Raw genomic sequence first — 20,809 nt, 5'->3', positions numbered from 1 at the left:
CAAACACCTTGTAATTGTAAAAAAAAAAAAAAAAAGAGTGCTTCCACCTTAATTAAAATACAAATCAATATATCATTTGACATACATTTATTGAATGTGCCCTATAGAGAAGGTGTTGTTCTAGACACAATGAAGTATAGAAAAAGTATGGGAGGGGAGGGAGAAGGAGGGGGGAGAAGAGGAATTGGCAAAGAGACATGAAAATCAACTACATTGTATATTGATAAATTAAAAAATAAAATTGAAAAGGAGAAAGTATGAAGTATGCGTACAGGACAAGATTCCTATCTTCTCACGTCTTGGAAAACTATCATTTTATTCATACTTTAAGAATTAAATATGTTTACAGAAAAGAACCAATTAACAAAGCTTAAGAATTCCAATTGCCAGTCAAAAATCATATTATGAAAATAGAACATTTCTAGAAATCATTATTTAACTTTTAGAGTCTTAGACTCTTACTCTTTTCAAAATAGAAATTTAAGTATGTTGCCTTCACAGGGAATTTAATGTAGTAAGATTTTCATTCAAATGAAATCATTGCTATTTACAGTTTTAATAGAATTATGCATGAAAGCAAATTCTAACTTCTAAAAAAATGCTTTTTTATTTAAACATTTTCTAGAAGCCATGAATTCAGGACTCTATAGCACTGAGAGTGATATCAGATTCTTGATCTATTCTTGTGGTACCATTTGGACATTTTCTTGAACAAAGTCCTGAAACAAAGTGAAGCAGCATATGTTAGTAGAGCTTAGGTCTAGGTGCTGCCACATTAGTGGATGGTGTGGTGTCACTCCTCCAGAAGGCCCTGGCCCTCTTGAGGCAGATGTCGTATTTTTTGTTTGTATTCAGTTCAGCATTGCTCTTCTGGCTGGGGGACACCAAATGGAGAAAGCTCTAAAAACGGAAATGCAGAGGAAATATAGAAAGTAGTAGGCATAAGCCAACAGTTATAGACCTAAGGCTTATTCAACTGTAATTTTCTCTAAAATATACAGAGTTTAGGTTTTGGAGGTTGGGAAGTGTTTGCACCGATGAATTTCACAATGTCAAGCATCAACTTTAGCCTTCCATTCAAGGAGCAGAAAAGGAGAAAAATCCTTTATTGTAATAACAATCTCTTCACAGTTTCACGGGCTTCAAGCCTGTGGGCCTGCCACCCACCATTCTCTTTATATGGTTAAAGAGCACCCCACACATAAGGCTCTTTCTACATCTCTGGCTCAAAAGCAGGGACACTTCATTTATGATCTCTGGGTGAAATCTCTATGCCATATGTTATAGGTGTTTAAAAAACTACATGGAGTTTGTGGTGTGAAGCACTACTACAATGTACTTAGGATCCTGATTTTCAAAAACAATATTTTGTGGGTTTCAGATGTGCTGATTACTTTCTCTGTAGTTAAGAACAAAGTATGAATCTGGGGGTGAGGGGACATCAGTGTATTGCAAATGATCCAAAGAGGTTTTTTTTGAGGCTCAAGGACTTGAAAAAGAAAAGCAACCTGTTCTGTCAACCTTGAGGGTTGGGGGGAAGATGAGGAATGAGGAAAGAAGAGGTGAATTCAATTTAGATAATCAGTCTATTTTCAAGTTTGGATGTAACAGGGCACAGAATGAGCTCCTTAGCAAGGAGATTCTTAGGGGAGTTGACAGAATGAGTTGCAGATTTCCCATGAACCCACTGAAATTGTATCCACAATGTTGTGAGTGTGAAGAAATATTAACTTTTCTAGAAAGGAGATCCATAAGTTTTGTGAGATTTTCTAAGGATCCATGACCCCCCAAAAGGTAAAACAAAACAAAACCAACCAAATGGATAAAACCCCATTACATTAGCAAAAATGTGCTTGCTTTTGCAAAAGAATTGAAGTTGTCTTCTCATGAATGCTCGAAATGCAATGGTCCCATTGCCAGCATCAGGACACTACTGCCCAGTCAGGATCCTGAAGAGCTTTGCAGTGTTTCTTTATTGCTTAGTTCATAATGGGAGAGAACTGAAACTAAATTAATTTCTTAAGACCCTGTTAGGTAAAATAAAAGACTGGTGTGTTGTAAAATTGAAATTGAAAATTCTAGCCTTTGATTTTTGCTATTATGGCAAGTAAATTCCTTTGGGAGAGCTGGTTTCCAAGTGCATTGATTTCCCTGCACTTGATAACAGAGTGTTCCAAACATGTGCTGACAGCCCATCTCCTTTGTCTCCTAAAAGAGCTTTGTTATTTGAAGGTCACTTCCTGCATTTTTTGATCACCTCATTTTATAATTTATTTAAACAAGTCCAAAATTAAATAATCGCAGTTGGTCTTTCTCTTCCTGAAAAAAGAATTGTGAAATGAAATGCCTCTTTGAGATCACATGAATTCACTTAGACTTGTACTTTTTACACACTGAGATAACCATTTCCTTAAAAACATGTTGCTAGTAGTGTCAAAACATAAACAACATGTATATAAAATGGTATAAGAAATTAAATACAGCTAATTGAATTCTTAGCTAGGAAGAAAGTGCTAGGAAAAAATCTTGCCTAAGGAGGTGGTCAAAATTACTGATCTCCATGGTTTTGACAAATGACATCCTTCTAATCTGAAAAGGCATTCCTGTGTCCTCTTGCTGGTGCGAAAATAGTTGGATATTGAGTCAGATCCTGGGCACAACTGTGACATCCAGCTCAGTGGACCGGGAACAAGTATTTAGTGTCTGTAAAGCCTGACCCTGAGGTTCATTTTGCCAACTCAGTAGGCAGGTGAGAACTTTTGCAAGGGTCTTTTGAGTTCCCTCTCACTGTAAGGTTCTGAGAGCTCTTCATCACTGATGGTTACTTGTACTCAAAATAGAAGTGCAAAAGAAATCAAGGGAAAGTACCGAAATGAGCATATTTGTGAGTAATATAATATTTTCTGTCACCTATGCACTTACATACTTTCTATTGAAATGTCACCCAAGAGTCTTATTTATTCCTCCATACATTAGCTTTATTATATCAAGAATAAATCAAAGCATAAAATGCTATGTGAACAACCCTGAGATTGCAGTGCTTAATTACAGAGCTTCTGCCCCAGTTTAAATAATACCTTTTATCCAGAGTTTTCAAAATGACTTCCAAACATTTGAAATTAAATTGAACTTCCCGTATTTCTTATGACAATGGTCTTCAAAGTGTGGTACCCAGATCAGCAGCAGCATCATCACTTGGAACTTACAAATGCAAACTCTGGAGCCCCTCTTCAAAACTACTGGATCAGGAACTCTAGGGATGGGGCCTAGCAGTCTGTCTAAAGAAGCCTTCCAGGTGATTCTGATGCTCGTGCCAGTTTGAGATCTGGCCTACGAGAACAGAGTACAGAGGAGTTGAATATTGGAACGTTCAATGGTCGGAGGTAGAAATAAAGTCATGGCCTGTTCATTTCTCTTCACTGTTTTCACTGTTGTGTTAGTTTTCTTCCATGCCATTGCTTTACAAATGAACCAAGGGCTATGACTTGCATCAAAATCTGACAGTTCACCCTTGGATCTACAGAAATTCCTTTCTATGAAAACAAGGCCAAAGTCAAGGCCATAATTATTTAACTCAGGGAAAAGGTTCAAAATGGTAAATTCATTGAGCAGCTCCTAAAACCGTAAGTGGTGAAAATGCTGCTATTAGGTTCCAGCCATGAAGTAATGGGGCACATAGATTAGGTCCTGAATTAAGGGGATCAAGTATCTTCTTAGCCTGGTTCTTTCTAAGGCACCTGTTAAGATCAGGCCTAAGTGAGGAAATCTGTCAGCTCATCTCTAGTAATTAAACCAAGTGGTTAGAGTTTATATCAAATTTGAAAGTCATCATGATATTCAAAATTCTGAAAATACTTACCTGTTTTGGTAATGGGTTCAGAAGATTACAATTAAATTTATACAGTTTTAAAATAATACGTATTTAAATCTCTAAAAGAGCAAACCACCTGAAAGAAAAATATAAAATTGTTACTTGGTTGTAAAAGATGCATAAATAGCTACTGACAGAGAATACCTAAAAAGTATACATATTTCAGAGCAAGTATGCTCTTCTTTACAGTATAATCTTTTATTATTTAGGGATAGAGTAAGAAATTACTCTTTTCTTTCTTAATAACACCTACTCCATAGGGTAGTTGGAATGATTAAATTGCTTTAAAATTGATATAAAATGCTTAGCCAGTGTAAGTACCCAATAAATGAAAGCCCCAGATCTCTCTCCTAAGTTTTAGATCTGTGCTTTTAAATAGTGTAGGCACTAGCTACTTGTAGCTATTTAAATTTAAATAAATTAAAATTAAACAAAATGAAAAATTTCAGTTCCTCAGCTGTACTGGCCATATTTCAAGTGCTCAATAGCCATATGTGGCTGCTGGCTACCATAATGGACAGTGCATATTTAGAACATTTCCACCATCATCACAGCTCTCTTGGGCAGTCCTGCCTGGGCCTAGACCCCATCGTCCACTGCAAATTACTGCCTGATGTTCTACAGGTACCTCAAATTCTCCAGACCTCCAAACCTGCTCTTCTGTTTCTCAAGAGTTCCCAAGCTTTCTGATCATACACTCCTGATAATAAAATATTTAAGCATACCCCATAATATATTGATATACATTTATTTTAAATTATATACACATACTACTGTACTCGTGAATTGTCTACTTCCTAAGACACATACGAATAGAAACTAAAAAACTGATAAAAGTGTAAATGGAGTTCTTCTATTTTTCCTTTCATCCTTTTGGGTTGTTTTGAGCTCTCTGCAAGGTAGGCAAATTCTTTTAGGAGTCATAGCCCATAAAAAAATACCATTAGTCCAACAGGCCAGAGAACTGGAAGTCGTCATACACTCAGTCTTCTCCATCACCCTCCATATCCAATTAGGCAACGAGTCCTTTTGTTGATCTCCTAAACAATTCCCCACTCCCTCTCCTCATCCCCTTATGTCCAGTCCTTCCACTACTCCCTCAGTAAAGTTATTCATCATTTATTTCCTAGATTATTGAATCAGTTCAGATTTCATATTGGTCTCTTCACTTCCAATTTTAGTTCTCTCCACTCTATCCTTCACTATACCAATGGAGTGAGCTTTGTAAAACATAAATCATCACTGTCCCTCATTATTTCACACACACACACACACACACACACACACACACACACACACACACACACACACACTATTTCAATGCTTCCCATTTCCTTCCAAACACTATAGCAGAATACAGCCAGCCCTTAAAGATCTGCTTCTACCTATCTCTGCAGCCACTTCTTCCTCAGAATTCCCACTTGATACCCATGCTCTTGCCACACTGTATTACCTGATATTCCCTGAATGATGATGCCCTCTGTTGCAAGCACCATCCCTGTCTGAGACTCAATCTCTTCTGTGAGCATTCCCAGATCACTTGCCTCTGGGCTGAGACATCCTTCCTCTCCACTTCGATGGCTCCTGTTCTCATCTCAGCCATAACTCTACAGTAATGGATTGGGATTGCTTATTAGCTATCTTTCTCCTAGAAGAGGAAGTGCTGGGCCTTAGCACAGTGCATAGCACACTACTGGTGCCTAATACTGTTAACTGAATAAATGAACAGATGATGAAAAGTGATGGAAGGTAATAAAGCAGATTTAGTTTCCTGCCCCTTCCATCCTTCTCTATTACTGTGGCACTTTACATATTCCTCAACTAATGTCTTTACCCCACAATCCTACTATATCCTACTGTATTACAGTTGGTCATTTGCATGTCTGTCTCCCCTTATAAACTACAGTCTTCACAAAAGTAGGAACCATGTCTCATTCATCTTTGAACCCTCAATGTTTGTTAATTGAATGACTGACTGAATGAATGAATGAATGAATATGATTGATTAATATTCATAGCAGATATATTATTTTCTCCACTGGTGTTCTTTAAACATTTGGACGATATTTTATTTCAGATGAAATCTGGAATGCACCAGGTGTTGTTATAACCCGCTTGGATACCATATCAATTTTTCAGGAATATTTATGATGCAAATTTAATCTTACTTACTTGGAAATGCTAAAGATAATTTATTCCAAAAGAGTATCAGTGTCTGTGAAATAGGATATGCCCAATATTTACTGATTCAGAAAAAGAAATTTTACTAATTTGTGTGCAGATTCAGAATTTCTCACCACTAAGTGTTTGTCAAACTTCTAACATATTGGAACTTCCACTCCTGGCCATAATAAAGTAACAAAAGAAGGTGTTATCTTCCTGCCTTAAATAATTCAAAAACTGGGCAAATTGACAGTGTAGGACAAAAATCCCCAAGACAAAGGAAAGAAATGAGGTGAGCCCTGTGATTGCCCCAACTTACCGTCTATGGCAGTTTCCAGGACACAGTGCAAGGAGGGGAAAACCTACACAGATCTGAGAGTATTACTAAATTAAGGAGACAGAGATCAAAGTTCAGGCACACTAAAGAGACTATAATTTGTAGGGAAGAATATCAGAGAGGAGGGAGTTTCACAGAGATGAGAGAGAGAGAGAGAGAGAGAGAGAGAGAAAGAGAGAGAGAGAGAGAGAACCCCAAAATACAGAGTAGATGTGGGTCTCCTTGAGTATTTGACAGAATACTGCTTTCTGCATGTATGAGAGGAAACTACTGAGGTTGGAGAACAACAATAAAAAGAGAGTCAAAGAGAATAAGTTGAATAGGGCCCAGAGCTCACACAAGGCATAGGAGTTTGTGCTCCCACAGTGTTTAAAGATCTTGTAGCACATGGATCATTGGGCAGAGTCCTTAAAAGGGTATTGCCTTACTAGTGGGATTATATTATTTTATGTTAAGTGCCACGCTGAATTTACCTTAACAAAGCTTAAAAACAAGTTTTGAAAACATTTCCTTCTAAGCAACTAACTATATGCCATAATAAAGTCTAAAACTAAAAGAATTTAATAAAATCCAGCATCCATAACACTTAAAATTCACATCCTGCATCTATTCCAAAATTACTAAGCCTAGAAAAATTGTGAAAATATAACCCGTAAACAAGAGAAAAATCATTTAAAAGAAACAGGCCTGGAATGACAGATATTGGCAAAAGGTAATTAAATACACTCCACATGTTCGAAAAGTAGAAGAAAACAGCATAACAAGGAGAGAAATGGAAGTTATAACAAATATCCAAACTGAACTTGTAGAAATGAAAAATACACTTTAACTGAAAAAATGTCAGATAGGGTTAATAGAAGATAAGATACTGCAAAAAAAAGAAAAAAAAGAAAAAATCATAGAACTTAACATATCAATGGAAAATATTTAAATGAAGTACATAGAATAAAAGGAGCATAAAAAGAAATAAACAGAGTATCAGTGACCTATAAAATAATATAAAGCAATATAACATACATGTAATTATAGATACAAATGGATAGGCAGGACAAATTTTTAACAAATAATAGCTGAAACATTTTCAAATTTTTTGAAACTATAATTTACAGATCCAAGAAGGTCAATGAACCCCAAGCAGAAGAAACATAAAGGAAACCACACCAAGACAGATCATAATAAAATTACTAAAAACCAGTGATAAATTTTTTTAAAAAGGATTGAGAGAAAAAAGACAATAAATGAAGACCAATAAAAGTAAAAGTCAACACAGACTTTTCATCAGAAACTGTGCAAGCCAGAAGACAATAGACCAATATGTTTAAAGTGTTGAAAGAAAACAATAAACTGTCAAGGAATAAAGAAAAGGATCTAATATTGTTTTTTTTTTTTTATAATGCACCAACTCTAGTGTGAGAGAGACCAGACTTGATGTTTTAGAAATAAATATTTAATTTCCTCCTTAAGGATTTAGATTATACCATGTATGGGGGGAAAAAAGATTGTCCTTGGGAGAGGTATGAGAGAGAGAAAGAGAGAGAGAGAGAGACGCTGAAATGACAGTCGACCATTTAGTAGAGAATTTGAAGAATTAACATTTGCACAGATCTTAAGGACACATGTGCCTGTGCCCGTCATGGACTGTTCTGAGGAACTTAAGTCCCAAGAACAACCATGGTCAGTCCTACTGAAAGCCCCCCAGTGTTATTCTATACTCAGACTTTCAGAAATGTGCTGATAGAGGATGGGAAATGGATCCTGGAGTGAATTCAACTTCTCAGGGGAGGGATGAGGTTAAAAGGACCTGCTGCTCTCTGATTATTTTGCAAAAGGGATAAGCACATTGCTATGAAAAGGAGTATAAGGTTAGAAATAGGGTACTGTCTGTGAAGTGCTCAACTTTACTTTTCTCCTGGACTATTAAAAAGAAATGTTTCATGTACAATTTTAATATTTCCCTACCTATACTGTAATTTTTTAAACCTCAACGATTCAGTCAGATCTGATGCGCTTACACTATCTTGTGTGATAGTGCAGTGGAAAACAATCAGATATAAAATGGGAAAAAGCATGAATAGCCTCACTTTCACCCCTCTGCTGGAGATGGTATGAAAAAAGCAGCACCCATCCTTAGTGAGGTGTGTGGTAGCACATGGAGGAGCTGGGAGCGCAGCAAAGTTAGCAGAACACCAAGAATCAGATTCTGAATGGATAACGAGGGTGTGAACGTAATACACTTGTCTTTCCTTCCCTTTCCCCTTGGAAAGGAGCGACTTTTATAAGAAAAGTGAACTGACACTTAGATTATACACTAGGAGTTCTTACAATAAAATGAGATATTCATTCATTTGATATTTATTGTCTTCATGCACCTTATACTCTTCTAAGTCACCCCAGTAAACAACAACACTCATGCTCTTAAATCCTAGTAGACTGCATACTAAATAAGTAAGACAAGATAAGGGGAAAAGGAGTGACGGAGGTGTAGGCTAAAATATTTTAGATAAGGAAGGCCTTTCTGATGAGGTGACATTTTTTCAGACACTGGAATAAGGTAAGAGATTGAGCCATGTGAATATCTGAGGCACAGTTCTCCATGCAGAGGAATTAAAAAGTGTAAAAATCCAGACGTAGGAGAATGATGAACGATGAGGAGGCTAGTGCTGCTGGAGACGATCAAAAAAGGGGGAATGTCAGAGAAATATCCCAGTTATGTAGAGAACCTTGTGGGACATGTTACGGATTTCATTTTACTCTGTGACATGGGAAGACTAGATAGTTTTGAGTGAATTTGATGAGTTCTAAAAGAATAATTCTGGCTGCTACATTGATGATAATACACAGAGTGATGGAAGCTAGAAGTCACTGCAATTTTCCAAACAATAAAAAGTCATGGCTTGGATCAGGAGGGTAGAAATAGTTGCAAACCATAGTTAGAGTCTGGATATACTCTGTGGGGTGGACTGATGGTTTGCATTATAGATGTGAAAGACAGGCACACTCGGAAGTGGAGAGCGTGGAGCAAAGATTACCATGGCGCGATTGACTTGTAAAGATCATGTTACCTGAAGAGGAAGCCTGGAAGAGGAGGAAGAGGAAAGGACAGGAGTCAGGGGTGGCTCTTACTCAGGGAGGCTTGACTTTCAGGGATGTGGCCATAGAATGCTCTCAGGAGGAGTGGAAATGCCTGGACCCTGCTCAGCAGACTTTGTACAGGGACTTGATGTTGGAGAACTACAGGAACCTGTTCTCCCTGGGAATCTCTCATTTTGACCTGAGTCTCATCTCTATGTTGGAGCAAGGGAAAGAGCCCTGGACTGTGGAGAGCCAAGTGATGATAGGAAGAAAACCCAATGGGTGGGAATGGATCAAAGGTGTGAACACAGGAACAATTTGGCGGCATTTTGATTGATGAAAGCCTGCATGTGTTCCCGTAAGAAATTAGGGAAACACCGAAAGAGGCAGGGACCAAGAAGAAGGATAAGTCCCATCATGGTCAGGTGTCCGACGTGTTTTGTCCTGAAGTCCTCCCCCATCGTTATAGCCTAGATTTCTCTCCAAAGTGTGTCATCAAGGAATTATCACAAAAAAGGAAAAGGAATACAAGACAGGTATTTCACACAGTGACATTGGAAAGACATGAACACGATGACAGAGAAGATTTTGCAAGTCATAGAGTTCATTCTAGAGAGAAACTGTACAAATGTCGTGAATGTGGTAAGGTCTTTCATCATGCTTCAAGCCTCTCAAAGCATTACAAAATTCATACTGGAGAGAAACCTTACAAGTGTAAGGAGTGCGGCAAAGCCTTTAGAGCACATTCAAGCATAACTGCCCATTGGCTAATCCATACTGGAGAAAAACCTTACAAATGTAATGAATGTGGCAAGGTCTTCAGTCAAAAGTCTCACCTTGCAACTCATCAGAGAATTCATACTGGAGAGAAACCTTACAAATGTAATGAATGTGGCAAGGTCTTCACTCGAAGGTCACACCTTGCAAGTCATTGGAAAATTCATTCTGGTGGGAAGCTTTACACATGTAATGTGTGACAGTGTTTTCAAGTACAATTCACTCCTCTCACAACATAAGAAAATTCATTCTTTAGATCATCCTTAAAAGTGATTGGCAGATTCTTCATAATGAGTTCAAGCATTAGAGATCAGAGAGTTTATACTAAAGAGAAATCATAAAACATTATGTGGCTTCATTCAGGTTTCACAACTCACTAGACAATAAAATATACATTTTTGATAGTACCACAAAAACATAATGAGCATGCTGAGGCTGCTACCAAAGGACCAAAATTGTAGAACATCAGAGGTTTTATGCAGCGCATAACACACTCTCTAGTTCTTTTTTTTTTTGTCTTTTTTCCGTGTCCGGCAACGGATCGCAACCCTCAGTGTCGCCCCCGCACCGGACTGGGACCGGCAACGGGATCGCAACCTTCGGCGTGGCCCCCGCGCCTCGCTCAGCCAGTGAGCGGGAACCGGTCTGCATGTGGGATCCGAACCCTCGGCGGGAGCGCTGCCGCGCTTCCCAAGCAGCTCACTAGCGCAGTGCGCCACCGGGTCGGCCCCCACTCTCTAGTTCTCCAAAATTAACCTCTAATATATACTGCAAGATAATTAAAAGTAAAAAAAATATTAAAAGTCATGATATGATATATATCAAAGGTACCAGGACATTTGGGAATGGCCAGTTACCTTGAGGTTTTAAAATATTTTATTATTTAGGGTTTCTTGAATAGGCTACTATTTATGAGTTTCAACCTGCACTTTGAAATGTGTTGGTATTATGCATCCTTACACACCTTTAATGGTGGTACATGGGCAAGAATCAATAGGATGAACGGGCCTACTTTATTAGGTGAAGGTCATTATTAACTAAGTTCCTTGAAGAGACAGGTCTGTGCTTTCTAAAAGTAAATAATGTCTGAATGAAAGAGCATAGAGGTGGGACAGAAAATCATGTAAATCTTTGATGTCAGTCATAATGTTTATTGTGTTCAGAGAAGGGGACTTTAAATAATAGGAAAGAGAAGCTCTTATCAACTCATAAAATATAGCAGCACTAAACCTTAGGAGACTGGGACTTTTATGGGATACAAGTTATATTTTGTTATAGACTGAATATGTGGCAGAAAGAATCCGAGGGAGATGGTGGCTTCTTTATTCATTAACGGACAATAGCTGTTGCATACTAAAGAGTGGTGAAACATTCATCTTATGCTCATAATTGAAGCGAGAACAGTTACCGTGGAGAGCTTAATCAAAAGAACTAGAATAGCAGTTTCTAGAACAGGATTCACATTTAACTGTTGGCAATACATTTTTCTACTGTTTTATTTACAATGTATGATATATCTAATGTTTTAGTTAATAAATTTGTTTTTATAGTTAAAAAAAAAATAGATGTGAAAGACACAAAGGACTCAGGGATGACTCCAAAGTTTTTAACTTGAGGAAATGCAAGGATATAGCTATTTACCTCAGCAACGGGGAAAACGGAAGGAAGAGTCAGTTGAGGGAACTGTAATCTGGTGTCGGTTCTGGACTTGTTAAGTATATCTTTCTGTCACCCAGTGCCTTTTAGACATCCAAGGGACATGTTGAATGGAAGCTGAGCAAATGAGCCTGGTGGTAAGAAGGATTCACTCAGGGCTGGAGATATAAAAGATAGAAATATGGGAGTGGTCATTATCTAGACAATTATTACAAGCATGGGACAGTATAAAATCACTTAGGAAGTAAGTTAAATAGACAGGACCAAAAAAAAAAAAAATCTGAAGAAATAGCCCTAGGACACTCCAAAATTTGGAAGTAAGGAAAGTGAGGAAAACAAGTGAAGGAGACTGGGAAGAAATACCCAGAGGGGCAGGATAACAAAAAGGTGGTACCTCTGGAGCCTCATGAAGTGTTTCACGGAAGGCATGAGCTACCCTGTCAAAAGGGAAAGGTGGCAGGAGTACCAACATGTGAAATTAGACATAAAGTTCCCACTTACACAAGACGACCATTTCTCATCACTCTCAAATAACTAAGCTGACACTTTGTGCTCAGTAGAATAAGCAGTGACTTCCTAGTATTCAACATTTACTGGGCAGTTCTACCAAATAGGGGCTAATTTTGCATTTGTGAATTAATAGAACAGTTATTTAGGATCCATGCTTTATCCAAACAAATCCTACATTCTCGTAATTGTTTTAAACCCTTCTCTAATACTAGCTTGATATACCAGTGCAGTGATTCCCAACTTCTCTGAGATCAGCATCCTGGGGTAAAAGACCCCTGGCATTCCTCTCAAGTCCCTAGAGACACTGCAACAAACAATAAAGACAAGAAACAATTTGGAGGGGCAGGGTGGAAGCTGTTCCAGTGAAGAAGACACCTAGGCAGAGAGATAACCTGTCCTAAGGCACAGACTTAGAAGGGGCCTTGGAATACCTAGGGCCTGCAAGTTGTTTACTCCACGCAGAAGGTAAGTGATGAGAGATGCAGCTGGAGAGCAGGAGGGGTTTGAATGCGCCATGTGACAGTGCTATAACTTTGATCCTGAAAGCATAACATTATTAAGCCAGTGATAGACTGTACTTATGGAACAATTATACCTATGTGTGAAAATGGGGCTTCTTTTAACATTATTGTACATAGGAGTCTCTCAGTAAATACTTCCCCTATCATTAAAATGGTTTGCTAAACAAATGAGTAAGTAACAAGACCAAAGTTCATAAGCTACTGTAGAGCACAATTTTAAACCTTTTGGTAATACCATGTATATTTTCATTAGAAATAATTGGAAACAGTGATTACCAAAGGCTTGGGGTGGGGGATTGGGGAGATGTTAACTGAAGGATACAAGATATCACTTAGACAGAGGAAATAAGTTCAAGAGATCTACTGTACAACATGGTGACTATAGTTAATAACAATATATTGTGTATTTGAAAATTGCCAAGAGAGTAGATTTTAAGTGTTCTCACCACAAAAAATAAGTATGTGAGGTAATGCATACGTAAAACAGGTTGATTTTACCATTTCACAACATATACATATATTAAAACATCATGTTGTATTCCATAAATATATACAATTTTTACTCATCAATTAAAACAAATAAAATTTAAAAACCTTCAAGCAGAAAAATATGTATTAGAAAAAATCCAAAGAGGCAGTAAATGAGAAAACAGGAATCACAGAAAATTTCAAATAAAAGGCATAATTAGAAGTAATATTTACCAATTTATTTAAAATAACTTTCCACTACAATCTATAAGGCAGCATTTCATAATTAATTTTAGTCTCTGTGATGTTCTTACAAGTGATAAAACTGCATTTCCTTAAAGATAAACTATAAGTCAAGTTTTAAACAATTCTACTGTGCATTTTAAGTTACTGAGTCTTTAATATTTTTCTTTTATTTTTTAGTGTTGTTAGTTTAGTTGTTAAATTAATATTAGCTGTTAAAATAGTATTAATAGTAATACTACATTTAGTATTAGTTCTAACCCTTTTGACATCTTAATTAAAGGAAAAGTAAGACAAATTGATAGAACAATAATAATAGATATGCTGAAAATTTTATTTTCTCCAAATATGAATATTTGGATATTCTAGTAGAATTATCTCAGTTAGTCATTTTTAAGCCTTTACCATGTTATTGAAGTTTGCTCAATGTCTAAAATACCAGAAACTGACATATACATATCTGCAACTTTAAAAGCTCTTTATGTCAAAGAAAATGGGCTTCATAAGTTTGTATTTTTATAGAAGTTCTTCAGAAGCAAGCTGAGCTATGTTCATGTTAGGAATGTTCTCTTGATACTTCTGATGTCAAAATAGTGAAAATAATGAAGCATATTATTTACAACAGATTTAGTTTTTACACTTACAAGAACAACATTACACAGCTACAAATAAAGCTCATTAAAATATAAACATGTTGAAAATTCCTTAAATACTTAGTACTTGTATGTTTTCCCCATTTGCAGATACTTGTTCAAGGAACACTACCCAGGCATTGAGTGCAAAAAGTCCTACAAAACACATTACTAGTAATGTACATGGAGAGACAGAAAAGGTAACAATATAAGATGAAGGTGGAAACACAATTTGGAGTCTGGAGAGAACACACCCATGTAACCTGGAGTGATCAACACTGACTTTCCATGGAGGTGAAACCTGAGCTAGACCTTGAGAGAAAGGGCAGGCTTTAAATAAGTAGACTCGTTGAGTGAAGGCATTCCAGAGCCAGCAGGCAGCATGAGCAAGGGAAAGAAAGAACACTGGTGGTCAGGGGATAGCAGGTAGACCTGCTGGGGAGGGCATTCCCAGATTTTAAAAAGGCACAACTGGTGTTAGATTATGGAAAGCCCAGAGTTCTAGGCTAATGAGTTTGGCCAGCAGGCAGCAACACCAGAGTCTTAACAAGTGATAGAGGTTATTATTTAAGGAAAATTAATTTGTATTTTGTGAGTAACATGTACTGAAAGAAGAAGTAATAGACTCAGCCAGGGAGAAGTGTTAGGAAATGATATCAATCACCTGATACTGAGGTGATGAAGAACTGGTTTAAGAGGAGGAAATGGACATGGAAGGCCAGAAATAAGGTGGAGCAAAGGACAACTCCAGAAACCTAGGTGTCTAAGAGAATACTGACACATTGAAAATAAATAGAGGGTGCTAAAGGAATGCTAGGATAGGGGGAAAATAATGATTTCAGTTTCAGATGTCTTGATTTTGAGACTAAGTTCCTTTCTCATTTTTAAAGTGAAAATCTTTTTCCCCCCTAGTAGTCACTGCAGGCAATGTCAGCATGCACTGGGAAACTGTCACTGTTGCCAAGAGCAGTGGCTCTGAAGTATATCACTATTCCTAGTTGCTATCAGCTGCAGCTTGTGAAAATAGAATTATCTTGCCCTGGAATTCAGAGAAGGCCGCATACAGACAGTTACAAAGACATTGTTCAAGCTAAAGGAAAAGTATTTTTTCCATAACCTCATCCCCCTAAGAAATCTTTTAGAAAAATAAAACCAATTTGGTAGCAAGAGGCAAAATAATCTAGACCCATGATTCTCAAACTTTAGTGTGCATCGGAATCAACTGGAGGGCTTGCTGACACACAGATTGCTGGGTCCCACCCTGCAGTTTCTGATTCAGGACGTCTAGGACCGGGCACAACAATTTGCATTTCTTACAAGTTTCCAGGTCATGTTACTCCTGGTGGTCTGGGAACCACATTTTGAGAATTGTTCATCTAGATGAACCTGACAAGGAGAAAAGAAAAAACAAACAAACAAACAGATGTTTATCAAACCTTTTAATTTTAGCACACAATATCAAAATTACAAAGAATATCTGCCTACATGAAACACTACAGCTGGGGTACCAAAATTTTGATTGGGAATAATGGTGAGGGTATAATCTGGTAGGGTAAGCAGATGGATGCTTTCTATTAAATAAAGAAAATAAAATGGAATAAAATGGGAAGAGAATAATGGGATAGAACTATATCAAATACTGTCAAATGCTTTTTCTGCATCTATTGAGATGATCATATGATTTTTGTCCTTCGTTCTGTTAATGTGGTGTATCATGTTTCCTGATTTGCATAAGTTGAACTATCCTTGCATCCCAGGGGTAAATCTTACTTGATCCTAGTATGTGATTCTTTTAATGTGCTGTTGCATTTGGTTTGCTAGTATTTTGTTGAAGATTTTTGCATCTAGGTTCATCAGGAATATTGACCTGTAGTTTTCTTTTCTTGTAGTGTCCTTGTCTGGCTTTGGTATCAGAGTAATGCTGTCCTCATAAAATGAGTGTAATCTTCAATTGTCTAGAAGAGTTTGAGAAGTACTCACATTAATTCTTTAAATGTTTGGTAGAATTCAGCAGTGAGACCATCAGGTGGGCTTTTCTTTGATGGGAGATTCAATGTCCTTACTTGTTATTGGTCTATTCAGATTTTCTATTTCTTCATGATTCAGTCTTGGTAGATTGTAGTTTTATAGAAATTTGTCTATTTCTTCTAGGTTATGCAACTTATTTGTATTTAATTGTACATAGTAGTCTATTATGATCCTATGTATTTCTGTAGTATAAGTTGTAACATCTATAATTTCTTATTTTATTTATTTGCCTTCTCTCTTTTTTCCTTACTGTACCTAAAGGCTTGTCAATTCTGTTTATCTTTTCAAGAAAACCAAGTCTTCATTTTGTTGATTTTTTTCTATTGTTTTACTTGTTTCCATTTTATTTATTTCTGCTTTGATCTTTATTTCTATACTTCTGCTAACTTTGGGCTTGGTTTGTTCTTCTTTTTCCTAGTTCCTTGAGATGTAAAGCTAGGTTATTTATTTTAGATCTTCCTTTTTTCTTAATGTAGGCTTTTGTCACAATACACCTCCCTCCCACTTAGAACTGCTTTTACTGTGTCCCATAAGTTTGGTAAGCTGTGTTTCCATTTTTCATTTGTCTCAAGATATTTTTTTAATTTCTCTTTTGATTTCTTCATTGACCCATTTGTTGTTCAGTAGTCTGTTGTTTAATTTCCACATATTTGTAAATTTTCTAGTTTTCCTCCTGTTACTGATTTCTACTTTCATATCATTGTTGTTGAAAAGGTACTTGATATGATTTTAATATTCTTAAATTTGTTAAGACTTTCTTTGTGGTCTACTATTTGGTCTATACTGGAGAATGCTCCACGTATGCTTGAGAAAAATGTGTATTCTACTGCTGTTGGATGGAATGTTTTGTACATGTCTGTTAGATCTGAAGTGGTAGTTTGGTCTAAAGTGTAGTTCAAGTCCAATGTTTCCTTATTGATTTTCTATCTGGATGATCTATTTATTGTTGGAAGTGGGGTATTTAAGTCCCCTACTATTATTATGTTGCTGTCTATTTCTCCCTTCAGATCTGTTAATATCTGCTTTATATATTTTGGTGCTCTGATGCTCTGTGTATATATTTACAATTGTTATCCCAAGTCTCTTTTTAAAGTTTTTGACTTAAAGCCTATTTTGTCTGATATAATTATAGCTACTCCTGCTCTCTTTTGGTTTCTATTTGCATGGAATATCTTTTTCCATCTCTTCATTTTCAACTTATGTATATCTTTGAAGCTAAAGTCTCTTATAGGCAGCACATACTTTAATCTTTTTAATTTTTTAAAAATCAATTCAGCCATTTTATGTCTTTTGACTGAATAATCCACTTATGTTTAAAGTAATCATTAATAGGTAAGGACTTATTATTGAGATTTTGTAAAAATTTTCTGATTATTTTGTAGTTTCTTTGTCCCGTTGTTTCTCTCTTGCTGTTTTCCATTGTGATTAGATGCTTTTTTTTTTCTTGTAGTGGTATTCTTTGATTCCTTTCTCTTTATCTCTGTGTATCTACTGTAGGTTTTTACTTTGTGGTTACCATGAGGTTTACAGAAAATTTCTTATCATTATAATAGTCTATTTTAACCTGATAAAACCTGTTCTCTGCTCTAATGGCTAAGCTATCCAAGGGTTCTTTGAACTTCAATTGTTTACAACCTCTATACTTTTACATCTCCTCTCCCAACACATACACATTTCATGTTTTTGATGTCACAATTTACATCTTTTTATACTGTGTATCTCTTAACAAAATATTAAAAGTATTATATCTATTTTTAATACTTTCGTGTTTTAACCTTTTTACTAAAGTTAAAAGTGATTTATGCATTACCATCACGGTATTAGAGTATTCTGAATTGAATTATATAGTTAACATTACCAATGGATTTTATACTTTCATATGTTTTCATGTTATTAATTAGTGTACAATCATTTCAGTGTGAAGAACTCCCTTTAGCATTTCTTGTAAGGCATGTCTAGTGGTGATGAACTTCCTCAGCTTTTTTTTTGTCTTGGAAAAATCTTTACCTCATCTTCATTTCTGAAGGACAGCTTTGCCAGATATTATTGATAAGGTATTATTATTGTTATTAAGGTTTCCAGATTTTTCTTTCAGCACTTTGAATATATCATCCCATTCTCTTCTGTCCTGCAAGGTTTCTGCTAAGAAATCTTCTGGTAACCTTAGGAGGTTCTCTTATATGAAACTAGTAACTTTTTTCTTGTTGCTCTCAAAATTCTCTTTGTCTTTGATTTTTGACAATCTGATTATAATGTGTCTCCATGAAGTTCCCTTTGGGTTGAACCTGTTTGGGGTCATTTGAGCTTAATAAGTCTGGATGTCCATATTTCTCCCAGGATTTGGGAAATTTTCAGCCATTATTTTTTTAAATAAGTTTTTCTCCCCTTTCTCTCTCACCTCCTTCTGTGACTCTTATAATATAAATGCTGGTTTGGTTAAGTCCCATAGGGTTTCTTTACTCCTTTTCATTTTTTTCTGCTCAGAAAGGATAATTTCAAAAGACCTATCTTCAAGTTCATAGATTCTTTCTTCTACTTAATTGAATCTGATGTTGAAGCTCTCTACTGCATTTTTTCATTTCCTTCACTGTATTCTTCAGTTCCAAAATTTTTGTTTGATTTTTAAAACCATTTATCTCCGTTTAACTTTTTGTTTTATTCATGTATTATTTCTCTGAAAGATATTGTTGATTTGTCTATCTGTGTTCTCTTATATCTTGCTGAGCTTCCTTAAAATAATCATTTTGGGGGCCGGCCCGTGGCTCACTCGGGAGAGTGCGGTGCTGATAACACCAAGGCCCCGGGTTCGGATCCCACATAGGGATGGCCGGTTCGCTCACTGGCTGAGCGTGGTGCTTACAACACCAAGCCAAGGGTTGAGATCCCCTTACCGGTCATCTTTAAAAAATAAAAATAAAAAAATAATAATCATTTTGAATTCCTTTTCAGGAAATTCATAAACCTCCATTTCTTTGTAGTTGGTTACTGAAAAATGATTGTGTTCCTTTGGTGGTCTCATGATTCCTTGTTTTTTCATGTTTCTTGTGGCATTGCTATGATATCTGCACATTTGAGGTAACAGTCATTTCTTTGAGACTTATGAAGTGAATTTGGTGGGGAAAGTCTTTCACCTGTGGGTAGGTACAATGGTGCTAACTGGATGGGGTGTGGTGGTGTAGCCTTTGTGCAGCTCCATCAGCTGAGGTCAATATTGGGTGGGGGAGGGGGTCCTCAGTGGCTTAGGTTTTAACTGTCTGTGGTGAAAGCAGTGGTGGCAAGGGCTTTGTGGGTCCTCAGCATTGAAGCCTATTGTGGTTCTCTTGTTCTCCTTTTCCCTAGATTCTGTAGGATTTGTGGGGAAGCCCTACTCAAGGAAATCCCTTTTGGCACAGGTCTGTCACATGGCTGTGCTATCAGCCACAGTAAAACTGGGTTAAGGGCTCAGGTGCTTTTGTGACAGTGGTGATGTCAGTGTTCAGAGCACAGACAGAGAAATTTCAGAGCTGGGGTCCTGGGCTGAGGAGTGGGCAGAACTTCTGTGGCACCTGAGTCCTGGGGCACTGGCATACCTGCTATGACAGTGGGTGACACTGGTGTCTGAGACACAGGCATAATCAGTCTTGTTTTATGATATACCCAATGTAAATAAAACTCAGCCCCTTTAAAAAGCACACGCTACTTAGAAAGCTATTAACTGATGGCGTTAGTACATCCTAATATAATATTTCATGGAGTTCAATAATTCATGAAAGAAAAATTTTGCTTTTAAGGAAATTATATTATTTAGGATGCTTTTGGTTGAAAGTAACAGAAAATGCACATCAGATCAGCTTCTATATTGAACTGAATGCATTTCTTTACATAACTGAAAAAACCTAGAGCTGGTGCTGGGCTCAGGAAGAGATCACTCCAGCAGCTCTGTGATGTTACCATCAAGCAATTTGTCCTCTGCTGCTGTGCTCTATGTGGTCAATTTCATCCAAATATTATTCATTTACTTATAGTTTCAAACTGCCAACTGTTTCTGGGGCCAAATGCCTTTTTATTCACATCCTGGGAGGAATGATTATTTTTGATCCAGAAGTCTCAACAGAAATCCTGATAGTTTATTGCCTTGCTTAAAACATCTGTCAGCACCTAAACCAATCCCTATGGGAAGGGAGGGAATGGGCAGGGATGGAATGTGCTGATTGGCTGAGGGAAGTGCTCCACCTCTGTAGAGTTGGTAGTGGAATCAACATGCCAGAATCCCATGGATCTCCAAATGAAAAGTAGGACTATTATGGTAAGGGAAGAGAAGGCAGTAGGTGATGGGGAGATGATAACCTATGGGCAATATTGTAATATAGTACAGTTTTAATTCCAGTCCTCTTATCCTAGGAACAAAACCCTTTTTATGAACTTCAAAGATACCTAACTTATTAAAGAGCAATCACTAAGTTTGATGAGGGGAGAAAGCCTATGGGACTAAAAAAAATGTATACTCAGCCCAAAGTGTCCTTTATTTCTCTCCGTAGATACACATTATGTC

The 20,809-nt window shown here is 36.9% G+C and overlaps 1 protein-coding gene and 1 pseudogene across 1 annotated transcript in view; one reads left to right on the top strand and one right to left on the bottom strand.

Annotated features, from left to right (window-relative positions):
• Positions 1–793: 793 nt before the first annotated feature.
• LOC103587685 (24-hydroxycholesterol 7-alpha-hydroxylase-like) overlaps positions 794–20,809 on the bottom strand; it is a 32,838-nt gene continuing 12,822 nt past the window's right edge. Inside the window, 2 exon segments of the mRNA XM_008569208.1 lie at positions 794–900; positions 3,856–3,947. Coding sequence (XP_008567430.1) covers positions 794–900; positions 3,856–3,947 — 199 coding nt within the window.
• LOC103587684 lies at positions 9,427–10,487 on the top strand (annotated as a pseudogene).

Source organism: Galeopterus variegatus, unplaced genomic scaffold (genome assembly GCF_000696425.1).
Source record: "Galeopterus variegatus unplaced genomic scaffold, G_variegatus-3.0.2 Scaffold477, whole genome shotgun sequence".
Lineage (NCBI taxonomy): Eukaryota > Metazoa > Chordata > Mammalia > Dermoptera > Cynocephalidae > Galeopterus > Galeopterus variegatus.
This window is presented reverse-complemented; position numbering and strand designations above follow the sequence as displayed.